The sequence below is a fragment of the Sparus aurata genome, chromosome 5, assembly GCF_900880675.1.
Source record: "Sparus aurata chromosome 5, fSpaAur1.1, whole genome shotgun sequence".
In the NCBI taxonomy this organism is placed as follows: domain Eukaryota; kingdom Metazoa; phylum Chordata; class Actinopteri; order Spariformes; family Sparidae; genus Sparus; species Sparus aurata.
Genome location: NC_044191.1, coordinates 14,770,104 through 14,788,228, shown reverse-complemented (window position 1 = coordinate 14,788,228; position 18,125 = coordinate 14,770,104). Strand labels below are relative to the sequence as shown.

Sequence of the window (18,125 nt, the reverse complement as noted above, 5' to 3'; positions counted from 1 at the left end):
GTAAAAAACACTAACTACATTTAAATACTTTGTGTCTGTGCCACTTTGGTTTAATTCCCAAGCTCCAAAACGTGCTGATTAACACTGCAGTGCAATTGATATGTGCAGACAAATATGTTATGTATTTCACCTATTACTGCCTTTAAAGGGGATGAGGGGAGCTATGTAGCGACCTGAGAGAGACATTTTCAGGTATTGCTAAGTGCTTTAGTGAGGACAGTGTGTCTTTGATTTTGTGATTTTTTGGTTTGGGCTTAAAACCATTCTTAAAATCAATACTTTCATACTGTTCTATTCAGTTTTAGTTTGAATGTGTAAAAGAGCAATAGACATACGTGTTGAATTCATTGCGCCATGTGGTGTTCTCCACATCAAGGATGCCCTTGTCAACAGAGCGCAATGTCTGTAGGCCATCGTGGAAATTGTTCTCTATCTCCAGGAGGTAGCAGCTGAATGCTGGTCCCTGGATAGTGCCGAAGATCGGTGAACGGCGCTGCTGGCCATCCTCCCAACGGGCAAACTGATGCATGCAGTCACATACCTGTCACAAATAATACACAAAATAGTATTCCAAACAAACTGCTGCTTTTATGGCTGCACCATTCGACCAAATGGAAACATTCTTGATGTCTTGAGTGTCACATCATACACACGTTTCCTAAATTTGTTGTGACACATTAGGTATGTTAAGCTATCTGAAATCTTAGATAGACTTTAAAACCAGTCCTGCTTGGCAGCATGACATAAAGTTGAAATGACTGACGCATCAGCAGGTAAGCAAGGGGAAGATTTACCTCAAGCAGCTCCGTGAACCTCTGAATGAAAGCATCAACGACCTCAAAAAAGCTCCTATGGTCCAGGACCCACTCTATTGGAGAACACCTGACATATAATCAGAGTGGGAATAAGAGAGGTAAGAGAGTGTCAGAAACAGGAATGCAGAGCTAGTTGAGTACCTCAGCAGCATGGGTCTACAGCGGTCACTCAAGTGTCAAGTGTTCAAAAACAAAAAACAGGATGTCAACAGCCATCAATTCATGCTAATCCCCAATCACACAGACCATCTCCGACCTGAAGGAATTGTTTTTGTTAATTACGGCTAAAGCATGGTGAAACAACATTCAGTTTTATGCATCTTGTATCTGGAACAATCGCCGGGAGAACTGAGGTCATCTCCTGACTAAACTCTTTAAAACAATGCTTTTCTGTTTGACACTATTTACTTCTGCATTTAAACCAAAATTATGATTTGCGACACAACTAAATGTCAGTTAAATTTCACACTAAACCCATATACAGTAGTGACTTCCTATTCTTAAAATCAAACACATTGCCTTTTGATCATTTTAGAATTAAGACTTCCACAGAAGTCCCCAGATGAACCCAGATCACACTGGGTTGAGTCTTAACACAGGTGACATTTCTCTTACATTTGGTGACTCTTTGAGACCTGCAGGTAAGATTCCTTCCAGGACTCGCAGCACTTGATACAGTCATTCAGGTTGACCTTGGTGGATGCCACATAGCCCTCAAACATCTTATCAAGAGAGATGCTTTGTAAGCACAGGCAGATGATTTCATTAGTCATCTGCAACACAGAAGAAAACAAACAATATGTATTTGGAGGAGACCAACTAACAGAATTTTTTTCTAGAGCTGAAACGATTACTCGAGTAACTTGAATAATTTGATTACAAAAAATGGTCGAAGCAAAATCTCTGCCTAGAGGCTTCGTTTAATTCCTATCTCCCGCGTCATGTGGCCTGCTTAGCTCAGGAATAATTTTTCCACACGGACTGTTACTATGGACACACACCACTACGCTGGTGCGATGGCATAGAGCCAAGAAACCGTCCGTCAAAGACAGAGAATGTCCAAAGTTTGGGATCATTTCCACGGAGCCCTGGAGGTGACATGGATGGGTTTTTTAAAATCTCGCACTCTCCCTCACGCACGCATGCACATTCTCTCTCTCTCTCTCACTCACTCACTTGCACACACACACACAGCCCTATCTACCTCATCTAGGTACCTTTGGAAGTTTGTTTTGTGATTACAGCTACTAGGGCCAAATGGCCTTAGGAAGACAAAACAACACTAAGGCCAAATAGCCTTTAGTTGTATTTCATAGTTTTACATGTTATACATGTTCCACAGTAAGTTGACATTACTGTTTTGTTATGTTTTTGTTTCTGCAATGTCAGTTGACACTTAAATGCACTAAATGGCTATGTTGCAATAAATGGGCTTAGTTTTGGAGTCAAGAGTTGGAGTTGGAATAATTACCTGTATGTTTTTTTAGAATTACTTACTTTTACAAAAAATGCAACTATCTAAATAAAAGTCAAGGACTTGCTGTCTGTTTGACTTTTTTTTCTGTGGTTTGCATATCTGACAGCAAAACTGTGTTACCCCACTACTGTGACATACATGATTGCTAATGAAATACAACTTCTGCAACGCAAGATCTATTAACTGTCTACAAAATAGCTATTAGCTATATGAATGGCGGATTGCAGCATGTGTCTCTGTGTGCACAGTATGTAATGTAATGTAGGAAAATGCAGATACCTTGCAGAAGAGACCAGTCATTCTCTCACTGGTGTTGAAGTACTTGGAGTTGATCCAGATGACGCGAATGAGATGGATAATGTGTTTCAGCTTTTCAGGAGTAATTTGGCTTGGCTTGAGCTGGGCAAGCTCTTCACATGGCTCCTTCAGTATAGACAGGAACTTCATGTTTAACCGGGCCTCTTGAGAGAAATCCTGGACACACACACACACACACACACACATACACACAAAGGATGGTTGATGATAACATTAACTGCATCATACATTAATTGCAACCTAGCAGATTTTAGAATTATGGTGCAGACTTCTTCTACCTGTATTTCCTTGGCCAGTTTACAGAAGCGCTCTAAATAGAGAGACTTGGTGTGCTGCAGGATGTCCTGGACATGCCTGACCTCTGGCTTTTGCAGTTGCTGGCTGAATTCCAACATCTTGGCAGAGCGACTCTCCCAGAGGGCCATCTCCTGCATCGGGCCACTGGTGTCGTTCATCGCCATCGTATTTTGGTCATTCAGCAGCTCCTTGATCTGATCTGTCCATTCGATCATGACAGCTAAAAACAGAATGAACAAATGAGTGGAAGATAAAAAAAGACAAAGAAGAGCGAAGGTTGGAATGATGTGAAAATACTCAGTACGACTGGGAATATTTTAGAAAAGAAGCATGGATATGATGAGAAAAATGGAGTTGTAAGGAGATATTATGAAAGATATGTAAGTGAAGAATAAAAAAATCAGTGAAGAAGTTGGACTGATGCAGGGGAAAGGCTCTCAGCCCAAGGCCTCATTAAAGCTGCTGTAAGTGTTGTTGACATTAAAGCTAACTTCCTGTCTGTTTTCCCTTCCTGCTCTCTATGTCACCACACGAACACAGTGGTAACACCAGACATAGCAGCACACAGGAGGATCCTGCTCTCTGAGACAAATTCACAGACCTAAAACCTCCACAGACAAACACCCACACACACATAAACACACAGACATAGAGGCTTACTCTCCATTCTCTGTACCAGCATTTTATCCCTGTAGGCCTCCTCAGAGCTGTAGTTTAGGCACTCCACTGGGATGTATAGAACTGTTCTGCCCTCCTTCTTATATACCACATCTGTTCAAAATAAAGGTCAAAAATATATTACATTGCAGCACACGTGCGTGTAGTTTAGGGACAATTTCAGCAAGTCATGATGGCTATCCTGTGGACATTTAACCAGCTGAAGCAAAATGTGAGCAACCTGCATACAGGGGCTGATAAAAACGTTGCTGAATCTTTTTTATGACAATGTACGCAGGAGACTCAGAAAGAGACTCAAATCATAGCGGCAAAAGAAATGAAAACACTTTAAATAGGTGCCGAAAAGTAAGCTCCTTTCCATGTGTAGTGTCGTATAAAGAGATAGTTCATACCAAAATTCAAAAGACATATTTTCCCTCTCACCTATAGTGCTATTTACCCATCTAGATTGTTATGGTGTAAGTTGCATAGTTATGGAGGTATCAGATGTAGAGATGTCCGCCTGCCCATGAATACAATAGAACCAAATAGCACTTGATTTGTGGTGCTCAAAGCACCCATTTAAAAATCTTGAAAGCAATGTCTCTTTCTGGAAATTATGACCCAGGTACTTAATATAATTCACAGAACTGTTCCTTTAACTGTTATCTGTACCTCCCTCTCTTTTCCTTTGAGGTACTCACCTGTGAGGAAGTTAAGGAAGCAGTGCATCTCTTGGAGATAGTGGTCCTTTGAATTCTTGTCCATGAAGTTCATGAGGGGAACAAGGGGTGTAATCAAACAGTTACTGAATTCCAGCATGTTCTTGGCATGGTCACCCCCCTCCATGGCAAACTGTACAACCATGTCAAATGTCTCTGCTGTGATTGTGGCTTCTGATTCGCGGATAAAATAACACCAAATATCTGCCAACTGCAGAAATGTTTAGGTGTGGTTGTGAAAGAAAGAGAGAAATACAGAGAGAGACTTTGATTAAAATTAAGGTGGCTGTTTTTCAGCAGTGTACACAGAGGTATTCACACATCGTTCTCTGACAGGATCATGCAAATAGTTGTATATCAAACTCATCAAAATTAGGATTTTAGGATTAAAAGTGTGGAGGAAAGTGTGCTGTACCGAAGAAGGCAAGGAGTGCTCCACTCGCAGCCTGCCGTTGGGGTCCACATACACTGTCAGGATTTTGATAGTAGTGTCCACAATAAATTGATCCACAGCCCTCTTATTCTCCTCTGACCATGACTCTTCAGTTATACCAGGAAGAGCTGCACAACCGATAAACATCTTCGGTTTGATGAGGAGATGAAAAGCGGCGTCCGACAAGAAAAAGAGGGAGGTATTGAGAAATTCATTCTTATATTCTTAATTTGAAACATTCTTATTTAAATGTCTACACGTGTATTCAATGACCCAGCTTTACCAGACGAATGGTCTTCAAGGATTCCTTCTCTTCCATATTTGCCATACTCTTCTCCAATATTCCTTCTTTCTCTGTTACACTGGACACTGAAGCATGTAAGTCAAAGCAATTAAACAGATCAGTCACCACTAGAAAGTTTATAGTAGTAGAGAGCAGACCAGACATTTTGACAACAAACACTATACAGAATCCAAATGATGGGTCTCTAAACATTTTAAGAGGTGAAGGCACATCTTGGTATCAAAGAAAAGGAATATAGGCCAAAAGCAGTTAACGTAAAATTTGCTTGGCAGTTACATCTGCCAGATTTTAGGGCTGTCTTGTCATCTACAGATTGTTTTGCATTTTGTATGCATGCATTTATTTTAGTGAACTGTTTAGATATACTATGATACTGTTTGGTACAAGCTGGCCACCATACTGTTTCCTGTTTTAAAACAGATTTAGAGCTAAAACTAAGTACTGCCCAACCTGCAGTGCATTCTAGTTGTCTTTCGACCTTTTCATGAACAAATAAATAAATGCAGAAATGTACTTATTTTGTTGAGTTATTATTCTAATGAGAAACAACATTTAAAAAGTCACCTTTTTCATGAAGGTGACTCTGACTTTTACTGGCTCGCTCTAAACATGTAAGCTGGCCAGCTAGCAAACTTTTAGCAACTAACGTCACTAGCTAACGTTAACTGTAAAAACCACAACCGTTAGTTATCCTAACCGTCTTAATTACGAAAAATTACAACGTCAAAAGTACGAGCATTCGTTCGAATTTTGGCCAACACTGCAAGCTAAATGGTTTAAATGTTTTCATTTTTAGTTAGTTAAGTTTACTTTTAAACGTGTTAGTTAATTTTCTTGCATTAGCTTACCATCCCGTGACAAAAACAAACAAAAAAAGCAGTAAATGTTTTTCGTTGCCTAGGCAACCGGAGAGGGGCAGTGCATCATGGGAGCTCATTCACAAGAAGCCCGTGACTGACGTTGTTTTTAGTCTGTGAACATGTGATTCGGGACAGATATGTAATTTACAAAGACTATGTAAATTCCAAAAAAGAAAAATTATTGCTAGAGGGTTTGAGTGGCAAAAAAGCATGCATTTTTGGCTGTGTATGTGTGTGTCTGTACAGTCAAGGTTTCTATGGCAACCCATCAGTTTTCATTTGAATCATATTGATACTTGAAAAACTACATATGCGAATATCTGCTCGTTGAACTTATACCTATATACCTACTTCTTATCCTTACTTACTGAGAAGCAAACAATCCTGAAAGAAACCACTGAAAGAGACAAGAAATGGGTGACACTGAAGATATCCAACTGAGGTAATGTAATCTTGAGTGTTTAATCCATTAACATTTTGATTTTGATTAATTGATTAATGTGGCTATAAGAACCAAACAAATCTGCTATGTGACATAAGATAATCATTAATAGACAGAGAGAGGCATCAAGATTTACAGAAATATATATACGAGGAGATAGTGAAACAGAGGAGAGCAATGATCCAGCGGAGCCCAGGGTGTGACAATCCAGATCTGTCAGTATTTCAAGGCAGCAGGAGCCCGGAAAAAGGTAGTTGGTCCCAGGGGCCTGTGGTCCATCAGAAGGGAGCCTGATTGAAATAGAGGAAGAGTAGAAAGAGGAGGAGGCGGAAACAGGAGGAAGAAGCTATAGAGTGTAGAGAGTGACACAGCTTGCAGCTTGTGGGAACAGCAAACAAAAACAAACGTAAGGGAAAATGCGATGTTGATCGGATTGTTTCTCGTCGGGAGTAAAATGTAAATTCTAATACTATAGGAACTCACTGAGACTGACACCGATCCACTGAAGAAGCTATCAATTGATATCAAGGGCAATTAAAGGCTAACTCGAAGAAGTGAGTTTTGAGTTTAGATTTAAAGGCGTCAACAGAGCCATATTGCCTGATGTCAGCTGGGAGGTTATTCCAGAGGAAGGGAGTCCAATAGGAAAAAGAGCGTAATGCCCGAGTTGAAATATATAATCTCATATAATGAGATCTGACATGTACGACGGGGTAATGCCGTGTACAGTTTTGTATGTCATCAGCAGATGCTAGGATTGGTGTAAGATGATCAAATTTTCTTGTATGTGCAAGACTCTAGCTGCAGCATTCTGAACCATCTGAAGAGTTTTAGTGCTCTCACACAGAAGATCCGAAAATAAGGCATTGCAATAATCCAGCCTAGAGGAAACAAAGGCATGAATCAGGATCTCTGTGTCCACCGTGGACAAGAAGGACCTAATTTTTAGCTATACTGCACAGGTGATAGAAGGCGATCTTGGTCATTTCTGTGATGTGCTGATCAAAAGAGAGTGTAGAATCAAAAGTAACACCTAGATTCTTGACGGTTGAACTTGAGAAATAACACAGTTGTCAAGAGTAACGGTCACCTGATCAACATGGTGTCTCTATCTGTCTACTAGGGTAATGACATCTCAGAGCAGGAAGTTTTCTGACATCCATTTCTTCAACACGTATAAGCAGATCACTAATTTCGTGATTTGACATTTATCACGAGCTTTTATGGGCACGTACAGCTGAGTGTCATCCGCATAGCAGTGGAAATGTATTCCATAACTCTGAATTATTTGGCCGAGAGGTGAAATATATAAAGAGAAGAGCGAAGGGCCCAGAACAGAGCCCTGGGGAACTCCATACTTCACATCAGTAAAAATTATGAAATAATATCATAAGAAACACATTGTGTTCTTTCGGACAGGTACGATTTTAGCCAGGCTAGAGCCAGGCCAGAGGTGCCAAATTGACTTTCAAGATGGCCTAACAATATGCCATGATCTATAGTATCAAATGCAGCATTGAGATCCAGTAACAGAAGCACTGAGGTAGAGTTAGAGTCTAAAGTAAGTAAAATGTCATTTACCACTTTAGAGAGGGCAGTTTCGGTGGAGTGACAGGCTCTGAAAGCTGACTGAAAAGGTTCCAGGAGATTATTATTAAGAAGGTAGTGTGAAAGATGCTGGCACACAACTCTTTCTAAGACTTTAGAGAAGAAGGGAAAGTTGGCCATAGTTCTTTAAACAGTTTTGCTGGAAATCAGTATTTACTCCAGAATTACAAGATAAGCAAAAAGTTGTCAGGTGAAATGATTGCATTTTTTAAAATTAATATGTTTATTTTCTGATGTCAAATAACTGTTGAATTTATAGACCAATTTGATACTAAAATGTGGCCTTTACCTGACAGTATGATTTAAAGTAGCATTTTTTTTTTTTGTATCCTTATTTTTTATTGATTTTAAACAAGATACATTCTTTCACCATATGTATTCAGTTACACCAAAAAGATACATAAGAGTAGCATTTCTTGATCCCCTTTCTTCTTCTTCTACAGACAAGACATGGCTGACCCAGAATATATCCACTTGAGGTAATATAATCAGCAGTGTTTATACAATTCAGAGATATTGTTTCTGATTTAAAAATGTAGCTAGAGGAGGAAAAAATCCAGATGTAAATTTTGGGGTGACAATATTGACAAACTACATGAGTGCCTCATGTATAGTTAGGTTAGCGAGTAAAGATCTGGGAGGGAGAGCTTCCATTCAAAATTGCACAAAGTTATTACTACCCTGTTGAGGCTAACATCTAATGTCTTTCCAACTGTAGACAACAGATGCACATTGTGTGTTTGTGAAGGGAAGCTATTAAGCATAAGCATTTTTTTCTCATTGTATTTTAGATGAAAAAAAATCCACTTGAGGAACAAAGCAGAACTGCCTCAGAGGCTGAGACAAACTACTTCTGGGTCACTGACCACAGAATCAATCCAGATGTGACTTATTAGAGGAGTAGTGAGCCAAACAACACCATGGCCTTCTGGGCAAACAGCGGGACAGGACTGTGTTGCAATTGTCCCTTTATCAAGCATTGAGAAGCAGGATTGGTTAAACTTCATGGGATGACATAATTCGCGCTGGCATCAGCACTACCTGGGTGAAATCACAGCTCTCAGTGTTACCTGATTGACCTGGATGAAGAAGGGTGGAATCACAAAATCAGAATTGTTTTTCCACCATGTATATAGTTCAAGTAATTTGTGATTATCTAATTGCTGTACTTTTACTCATTTTCAATAGTATATCTATATTCAACTTCATCTGATTTTCCCGTTTTTGTCTAATACAATACATAGTTTCACCACACACTCTGACTGACATTTGTTTCAGTAATGTAAAGAAACGTTGGGATTTGGGAATAAATTAATGTTTTGGTATCTCTCTATAAAAAGCAAGGAATCTCTGTCTGTCTGTCTCTGTGTGTGTGCCTCAAATATCTCTGCGGATCAGGATCAGACTGACCTGAGAGTTTCAACATGGCTGCTGCTTGGTTCAAGGGTGTGCAATGTCGCATTTGTTTGGACTGCAATGATACCATGAATAAATTATTTCAGAAATGCTTTACCAATTCAGCAAGCATTGGCCACCGGAGCCACCGGAGCCACCAAAGTCACGTGCGCACCAGAGCCAATCACTGCAGATCCCACCGCGACCCACCACCTTAAGAAACAGTCAGATTTGTACCTGCAGCGGTGCGAGCTGGACCGGGATTTTGCCGGCGGTTCGGTCCCGTTCTGTTCGGTGCATCTAAACTGACTGTTGTGTATTAATGAGACTAAAAGAGTCCGGACCGAGTCTGTTCGGGTCTGAGGAGATCCAGAGATGCGCGGACGACAAAGTGGAATCGGAATCTGTGTATGTTCGTGTGTAGCTAGCTGCTAGCCGCTAGCTGCTAGCCCACCTACATGGCCCCCCTCCCGAGGCGACGGACCGGACGCATCGGCAAGTCCAAAACCAGACTTAGGGTAAATAATGTCCGCCACGCTTTTTCGCGAACATTGCCGTCACGTTTGCTTTGTGTCTGATGCAGGAAGAAACGGTAAAAATGGCCTTTTGTCACGAAAGTGTCCAAGCAGCAAGTTTGGTTGTTGAGGAACAGGAAGTTGAGGGAGGGACGGAGGCGGATGAATGACAGGCAACGACGGTAGGTGGAGATATTTTTCGGTTTTTTGTTTAATAAGTCAAAACAATGAGGAGACTGCTGAATGAGCATTGCCTGCATTTAAATGTAAATAGTTACATATAACTTTGTAAATGTTTTTAATTTATGCACATATTTAGCAAACAACAATTTATATTTGCATTATATGTAATAAAAAATGGCTTGTTAAACATATTTGTGGTTTTCACAGTAAAAAAATCTAACTTTTTCTACTCTGACTACTTTTGTGATTTTAGGTCCATTGTGTTAATACAGTATGTCAAAATAAAAAAAAAAACTGTACAGTCACACATGTGAGGTTGTGCTGAAAATAATGACACCAAGTAAATATATTTTAAGGTGAAATATAATGGCAAAATCAAAAATAGTCAAAAACTGCCAATTATACCCTGGAATATTGGATTTCAAAACAAACCTAAATATCCCTTTCGTCCCACCTTCAAACACAGCCTCATTTGGCCATCCATGAAAAAGCTACTTAACCTCTCAATTTTCTATAGGAATACATTTTTCTTACGGGCACTGCACTAGCTGTTGAGTAGGAGAATTTGATGTCCTGATTGAAATGGTAATACCACATTCAATGTGATTGAAAAATCAATATCAATGAGATAATGATTAACATATGTTAAGTTTGTTAACACTTAATATATTAAGTAATATGTTAAGAATTTATTATTTGCAATATAAATGTTGTCGTAAATAAAAGTGATTAAATTTTTTTTCTGAATAAACAGAGTGGTCTTAGAGGAAAATAAGGTCCTCAGAACAGTGTTTGAAGCTAGAAACAGTATGAAATTAAGTTGTGCTTTAAGGTCACTTTGTTAATTCAGTCATGAATGAAAAACAATGATTTGTTTTGTACATTTTGTTTGTTCAGGCTTAATAACAGTCAATGGAGATCTTAAAGTGTCTTCCCCAAATGTCGTTTTATGAAATAAAGATGTACTTCCTGTGTTGAGATGTTGCTGCAGGCTGAATTTTAAACACAGACTATTGTTCACCTACCAATTAGGGTTTTTTTTGTTCTATCTGCTGGTTCTTGTCAGCTTCTGGGATGGTGGCTTCCTCTCATGGCTTTTGGCTACTTTTGATTATACCATTATATTTCACCTTAAAAATTATTTACCTTGCCTTGTTTGGTTTCATTATTTTCAGCACAACCTCATATGTGTGACTGTGCAGTTATTTTTTCATTTTGACATATTATATTAACACTATGGACTTAAAATCACAAAATAACATAAAATCAGAGTAGGAAAAAGTTAGATTTTTTACTGTGAAAACCACAAACAGTTTAATAAACCAATCGCATTAGTTATAATGCAAATATAAATTGTTGTTTGCTAAATTTGTGCATAAGTTTTTGAAATTTACAAAGTTATATGTAACTATTTACATTTAAATGCAGGCAATGCCTCAGGCTCCTCAGCTCATTCCTGCCTGCTCCACATTCAGCCGTCCCCTAATGGTTTTGACTCACAACACAAAAAAACGACTACACTACACACTAAACACACCACACCAAACACTACATTACACACTAACTATACACTTCAAACACGCTATATGTCACAAATCTCTCAACTCTCAAAACTCACCATCTCTGTCGCTGTCTGTATCACCGCCTCCATCCCTCACACAACTTCCTGTTCCTCAACAACCAAACTTGCTGCTTGCGGACACTTTCGTGACAAAAGCCCGTTTTTACCATTTCTTCCTGCACCAGACACAAAGCAAACGTGACGGCAATGTTCGCGAAAAAGTGTGGCGGACATTATTTACCCTAAGTCTGGTTTTGGACGTGCCGGTGCGTGTGTGGGCTAGCGGCTAGCAGCTAGCTACACACGAACATCCACGGATTCCGATTCCACTTTGTTGTCCGCGCGTCTCCGGACCTCCTCAGACCCGAATAGACTCGGTCCGGACTTGTTTAGTCTCACTAATCCACACCAGTCAGTTCAGATGCACAGAACGGGACCGAACCACCGGCAAAATCCCGGTCCAGCTCGCGCCACTGCAGGTATAAATCCGCTTGTTTCTTAAGGTGTCGTGGAGTCGGACTCTGCAGTGATTGGCTCTGGTGCACACGTGACTGTGGTGGCTATGGTTAGCAATGCTAGCGGAATTTGTAAAACATTTCTGAAATAAATTATTAACGGTATCATTGTAGTCCAAACAAATGCGACGTTGCACACCCTTGAACCAAGCAGCAGCCACATGGAAACTCTCAGGTCAGTCTGATCCTGATCCTCAGAGATATTTGAGGCAAACACAGACAGACGGACAGACAGAGATTCCTTGCTTTTATAGAGAGATTATTTTTTGTATTATAGATGTATAAATACACTTCAGGCTGAGCTGAAGGGTAAACTAATGCACAGAGTTTTATGGTGCTATTTTTAGGGATGTATTTCCTTTTGTTTCCAAAGTTGAATAAAATGAGCTTGTCCCGCTGCGTAGGACAGAGTGAGGCCAGGACATGCCACAGGGCAAATGTCAAAAAAATCAGAAAAGTAGTGTTTATCTGTGAGGATAATCCTGCTGAATCAAATGTGTGAGGATCATAAATATTATGTAGTTTATATAGTGCAATAAGCCTTAGCCTACAGAAAGATGTCCGTCGTGCAGCACCGTATAGCCTCTCGGAGATAGTACGGCCACAGCAACATTTTATTGGAGTAATTTTGTGAGTAATATTGCCTGGAAAAAAAGTGTGGTCCTTACCAAAAATAAATAAAGTGAAAGAAGTCTCTTTCAAGTTAATCATATATTTAGAAATATAATATTTTAAAATTCCACAGACAAAAATTTTAATTCAAACAAACAAAAAGAAAAAGTAATTATTTGTGCTGATGAAGGAATTAGAGCTCTCTTTTGTACTCTCTCATCCTTATTTGTTTCTGTTGTAATTATTCATCTGTGAATAGGTTTGTCTTCTTCTGTTTGCCAGTGGTTCTGCTGTTTGTCTCCTAGTGCTTTATCCGCAAGTATGTGATTCCATGTAAACCTGTGCTCCTGTTTGCCGACACTTTGAAAAAAGAACAAAATAATAAAAAAGAAGAAAAGAACATTCTGAGCTCCTCTTCAATACAAATGAACAGCTAACTTGAAAACTACAACACCAACGAAAGCTACAGCGAGATTCATCCCAGATCAACACGGACGCGCTCCTCCTGGTCGGTAGAGGGCGCTGTTCTGTAGAAAGGTCACCGGAAGCTCGCTTGTTGACCTCATGAGAGACAACAGAGGAGCCTGCCTTGAAGTAGCAGCCATTAACGCTGAAGAACCACAAACAACCAACTGTTAAGCTCGCGTTGTTTTCTTCTTAGTACTGTTTTGATCTACGAGGGTGATTCTTGCTTTTTTGGGGAAAATGGGCAGGAGCAGGAGTCGCACTCCTCCCAGACGAGGTAAGACGAAGGAGATAAGTTAGCTACATAAACTAACGTTTACACAACGTATGACTAGCTAGCTGCACGGCTAGCCAAAAAACTTCGTTTTTTTCTTCATCTTTTACACTCGGAGAAAGCAAATAGATAATGAGAAAATGTAAACGATACATTTCAACACTAACTTCATACATTGAAATATAACTCACGATGTATAACATTATCATTTTTCTGTTTGTTAATAATTTTCCCGATTGAGTAAGTTAAGAACGCTACGTTGGCTTTGCTGTTTACATTAAGTGGATAACACCGTATTAAACTCAGATTATATATAATTGATTTGTATTTCAATATTTGTGATTTGATGTAGTCTGAGTATTGAAGGCCAACGGACTGTTCCAGATCTTTCCATAGTTCACGGTGGGCTTGTTAATATCTAACGTTGTCATATTTGGCCTTTTTAAAGTTTTTTTTATTTTTTATTTATTTTATTTTTTTACTGCGTCATTAAATATAAGTGTCACTCACCATAGCGTTGATACCATCTGTCATATTTGTCTGGTTGTGTGTGGAGATATAACCCGAGGAGTTAAACGTGTTTGGCTACTGCACTTCGACAAAGTGTCTGTAAGTAAAGGCCAATAGTAAAATATTAGATAGTGTGACATGTTTCAAGAGACATTGTTTCTGCACCCTATTTGAGACAATACTGATTGATGTCTTACCTTGTCTTAGGTTTATCTTACATGAAATACTGACGGTTGTTAGTTAATTCTGCCAGTTATGCTTACATTAAGTCTCTACATATTTGGCAGTTTTCAAAGAATTTGCTCTTCAGTGCTCAACACGAACGGCAACATGCACAGCTTTTTTAACCACAATCTTGGGTTACAGGATACAGGTGAGGGTGACCTGTTCTTTGAAGAGACTTGTCTGTTATGCAGAACGACAACAGAATGCTGATGTGTTCTCGCACACTAGTGTGCCTACAGCGTTTACATTTAGACATTATTCACAGTGCTATTGTATCTGTAATTACATCAACAATAATAACTGTATACCTAAACAATGTATCAGCATTTTCAGAGCATGTTTCATCACTATCTAAATCTTGATGTCAGTCACCAAGCTATACTTTAGTTCCCTTGTGGCATAGGTTTGAATTTAATATATCATAGTTAGAGAAATTGGTACTCGCCACTATAATAGACATCACATGGCGCCACTGAAATGTATTCATGTTGTGTGAACATCAGGTGTAGCATCAATCTTGTAGAGAAGTGCAACAAAGTAGAGAAGGAAACCCCTGAACTCCTCCTTAATAGAGAAGAATGTTCCATTGTTTGGAAGTTTACTTCTTATGTCATGATCTCATTTCCTCCTTTTGAGGAGAGAGAAGGCGTTCCCGCTCAGCTTCACGGGAGCGAGAGCGAAGGCGTAGGGAGAGGGAGCGTTCTCGTTCCAGAGATCGGGACAGAGACCGGCGGAGAAGCCGCTCACGCTCTCCTCACAGAAGGCGTTCAAGGTGAGAAACACATTTTGGAACACTAGATAGTATTTCACTAGCATCTCCTTACCTGTCTAAACTTTTACTTACCCAAGGCAACCGAGTCAAGTACTTCTGTGCTGTTTATAATGAAGTGTAATAGAAAAGCATTGTGTTCTTTGCAGTGCATTTATGGGACTCTTTTCCCTCAAACTTGGTGATCTGCGTGATCTGATATGTACTATATTAATATCTCTAAATAGCATATGTGTCTGCCTTCAGTAGTCGTGGTAACCCGTCCTGCAGCCATCTTTGTGTTCCCTCTGCAGATCTCCAAGGCGTCACCGTTCCTCCTCCCTCTCTCCTGTGAGACAAAAAGATCGACGTGATGATGACCGCAAAGATTCTAAGGACAAAGCAAAACCCATTCAGATCTCAGGTATAAGATGTTTTTAAAAAGTCATGTATTCATGTTATTCATAATAATAAAGGAGGAACTTCAGAGTTGTCAGTGCTTATGACATTTCCGAGTGTAACAAATATGTTTATGCCAAAATTCAACTCCACTATTTTTTGACAGAGGAGGACATGCAGGGCAAAACAGAAGAAGAAATTGAGATGATGAAACTGATGGGATTTGGTTCCTTTGACAGCACCAAGGTGAGAGAACAAGGGTGACCTATTTTATACAACCACAAGGAGGTGCAGTTTGTTACAAATACAGTTAATTGCGTTCTGTAGTTAAACTGAGGATGGGCATATTGTTTGTTTGCATTCATTTTGCTCAATGTACCAGTTTTTATAACAGGGTTCGTACGGGTGCTTGAAATCCTTGAAAGTGCTTGAATTTCAATGTTATGTTTTCAAGGTCTGAAAAGTACTTGGATTTTAGTTTAAGTGCTTGAAAGTGCTTGACATTATAACTGTCTTCCACAAAATTGTGATCAGACTGGATAATTAATTTCTGAAGTTTTTGCTATCATGAAACATAATTTTAGATGTTTACAGCATAATACAATGTACATAATTGTGATAAGAAAAAATCACGAGTATATATATTCCTGTATATACGTATTTTACCCCAGCAAAAAGGTGCTGGAAAATCTTTAAAATGACCCTTAGAAGTGCTTGAAAAGTGCTTGAATTTGACCTTGAAAAATGTGTACGAACCCTGTTATAACCACTGTGAATGGTTTTAGTATCAGAGCAGCTAGGACTCACAGAGTGGGTAGCTCCTGATCATTGTCGTGGTCAGGATTCGCACATGTTTCATGCTTCTTTTTTTTTTAAGGCATGGGGAAGGTTGTGCCTCTATTGCAATAATTATTGTCCATGGTGAATAAGAAAAAAGGTGAAAAATGTGTAAATCAAAATTTAGATTAACTGGACAACACGCTTGCCCTCCATCACCATCTTCACTCTAAATGTACAATATATATTATACTGCAACTGCTCTACAGTGAAGTCTTCAGGCAGCTGTCCTTCCTACATGCTTTATATCAAATTGTCAACAGCTGGAAATGTTTGACTGTGAAGCAGCTGCAGGTATGTGATGTTGGGGATAATGTGTGTTAGCCACTGAGCTGTAACGGCTGTGTTATTAGAAGTTTTATGCTAAATCAAATGTAATGTGAAAACTGCCATCATGGTTTGGTTTTTCAAATGGTTAACACACATAGTATAGTATTTCTTCAACCTGCTTTAATCCTGATTATCAGTTGTATGTTGACTGAGTTGATTTTAAAGGTTTTACACATGCTCATCTTTAACATTATCCTCATCACTTAGTTTTGTGGATAAAAGGGAACAATGGAAGCCAAGCTGACCTGCATGTCATTTATTAGAAATATGCAGCTATTTAACTTTAAGTGTAGTTTGTGATGTTTTGTATGTTAGAGGCAGTAACCTTGTCTTCAAACAGGGTAGGAAAGCGGATGGAGCAGCCAATGCACATGCTGTCAACGTGACCATGAAGAGAAAATACAGGTATGACAATCGCAAATGTGTCTGAATGCATCAAGCTAGTTGTTGGTCGTGCAGCAGCACAGCAGTGCTGCACATAGCCACGGAGCACTTTTCCAGATGCTTCATAAGACCCTGATTTGTTACATGGTGATCGTGTTGAAGTTATTATCTGAACCCCAGTAAGCTGGTCATGTTACTCAGTTAAGACGTCAACTTTTCAGTCCTCTCAGCGTCAACCACTGTTATTATAGCCAATCACCTCTGCAGGTGTTTCTATGCAGAGATCCCTGCTCTCCCATTGGTGCTCGATGATGTAATCTGCAAGTGTTGCGAGGGTAACAGTGATGTAATGTGTTTTTATATATTTATTTTTTTCAGGCAGTACATGAACAGAAAGGGGGGATTCAACAGGCCACTGGACTTCATCGCTTAAAAGTATCAACAATTAATTTGGCAAGTTTGCCTCCAGTCGCCCTCACAATAGTAGATCATGTTATGCTATTTTGTGTTATTTCAAACCTGTATTGTGTTAAGCAACAACTCTGAATATCTTTTTACAAGTGAACACATAAATGTAAATAGTAGTGCTTGCAGTAAGCCACAGCTGAGTACTCAGAGGAGACCCACAGTGGACCTAACGCATGGAGCTTTGTGTTATTGAGGTGTTTTGTCTGAATTAAAATGATTTAAAAAGTGATTGTTTGCAGTCCTGATTGTGAAGAATATATATTTAACGACAAATTTGCCTCTTGCATCTGCCATAATGTGTAAACGTATTTTCTCATGCATATCTTAACACTATGAAATCTGCTATTTATAAGTTGATGAATATGATCATACTATTACCAAGGTCTCTAGTATTACAGAGCAATACTAACCTTAATCTAAAATATTACTTTGGTATTCTTGTTTAGCTTGACAAATTATTATTGTCATCAATTTGGATCTAATTTGGTGTTCCCTGCAAACGCTCCAGTATTGAATGCTTTTTCATTCAGAGATTAATTTAGTTCAAGACGAAGGATGTTTTACAGCCAATAAACGCATTGCATGCTGTCGTCTGTGGAGGACCGGGGAATTTTCCTGCTTTAAAATGGACATCCGTGTCATTTTGAAGCAGGCTTTTAATGCTATCATGTTTCCAAAAAAGCAGCGGGCGTGCGCCTGCGCGGATGTATTTGTGTGAGTGTCAATGGACCAATAGTAAGCGAGCATGTGAATCTGGCCAATCACCTACCG

At 39.3% G+C, this 18,125-nt stretch overlaps 3 protein-coding genes across 5 annotated transcripts in view; 2 read left to right on the top strand and 1 right to left on the bottom strand.

Moving 5' to 3' along the window:
* dnah2 (dynein, axonemal, heavy chain 2) overlaps positions 1-5,970 on the bottom strand; it is a 58,720-nt gene extending 52,750 nt beyond the window's left edge. The window contains exons 1-10 of one of the 2 annotated variants that reach the window (XM_030418280.1): positions 5,872-5,970; positions 5,003-5,088; positions 4,702-4,866; positions 4,269-4,497; positions 3,568-3,678; positions 2,889-3,127; positions 2,572-2,766; positions 1,431-1,588; positions 795-882; positions 336-541 (exon numbers count right to left, since the gene is read on the bottom strand). In XM_030418280.1, the coding sequence (XP_030274140.1) occupies positions 336-541; positions 795-882; positions 1,431-1,588; positions 2,572-2,766; positions 2,889-3,127; positions 3,568-3,678; positions 4,269-4,497; positions 4,702-4,866; positions 5,003-5,047 (1,436 nt within the window). In that variant the 5' untranslated portion in view covers positions 5,048-5,088; positions 5,872-5,970. Of the gene's footprint in view, positions 1-335; positions 542-794; positions 883-1,430; positions 1,589-2,571; positions 2,767-2,888; positions 3,128-3,567; positions 3,679-4,268; positions 4,498-4,701; positions 4,867-5,002; positions 5,089-5,587; positions 5,739-5,871 lie in introns of those variants that run through there. The other variant, XM_030418279.1, reaches the window with a different exon arrangement.
* A 185-nt stretch (positions 5,971-6,155) lies between these two features.
* Positions 6,156-18,125, top strand: part of mxd1 (MAX dimerization protein 1) — a 29,959-nt gene continuing 17,989 nt past the window's right edge. Inside the window, exons 1-2 of one of the 2 annotated variants that reach the window (XM_030418282.1) lie at positions 6,156-6,325; positions 8,377-8,412. The gene's annotated coding sequence lies outside the window, so the exon portion shown is untranslated. The remainder of the gene's footprint in view (positions 6,326-8,376; positions 8,413-18,125) is intronic. The other variant, XM_030418284.1, reaches the window with a different exon arrangement.
* Positions 13,260-17,583, top strand: snrnp27 (small nuclear ribonucleoprotein 27 (U4/U6.U5)). Its single transcript, XM_030418285.1, has 6 exons — positions 13,260-13,456; positions 14,825-14,960; positions 15,251-15,360; positions 15,502-15,581; positions 16,843-16,907; positions 17,265-17,583. The coding sequence occupies exons 1-6, from the start codon at positions 13,420-13,422 to the stop codon at positions 17,317-17,319; spliced, it is 483 nt and encodes a 160-aa protein (XP_030274145.1). The 5' UTR covers positions 13,260-13,419; the 3' UTR covers positions 17,320-17,583.

What these genes read in the sequence shown, in the direction of transcription:
- snrnp27 (XM_030418285.1), top strand. Translation starts at nt 13,420, where the DNA reads ATGGGCAGGAGCAGGAGTCGCACTCCTCCCAGACGAG. An exon ending in GTTCCTTTGACAGCACCAAG is followed by an intron (nt 15,582 to 16,842) that starts GTGAGAGAACAA and finishes GTCTTCAAACAG; the next exon opens with GGTAGGAAAGCGGATGGAGC. An exon ending in ACCATGAAGAGAAAATACAG is followed by an intron (nt 16,908 to 17,264) that starts GTATGACAATCG and finishes TATTTTTTTCAG; the next exon opens with GCAGTACATGAACAGAAAGG.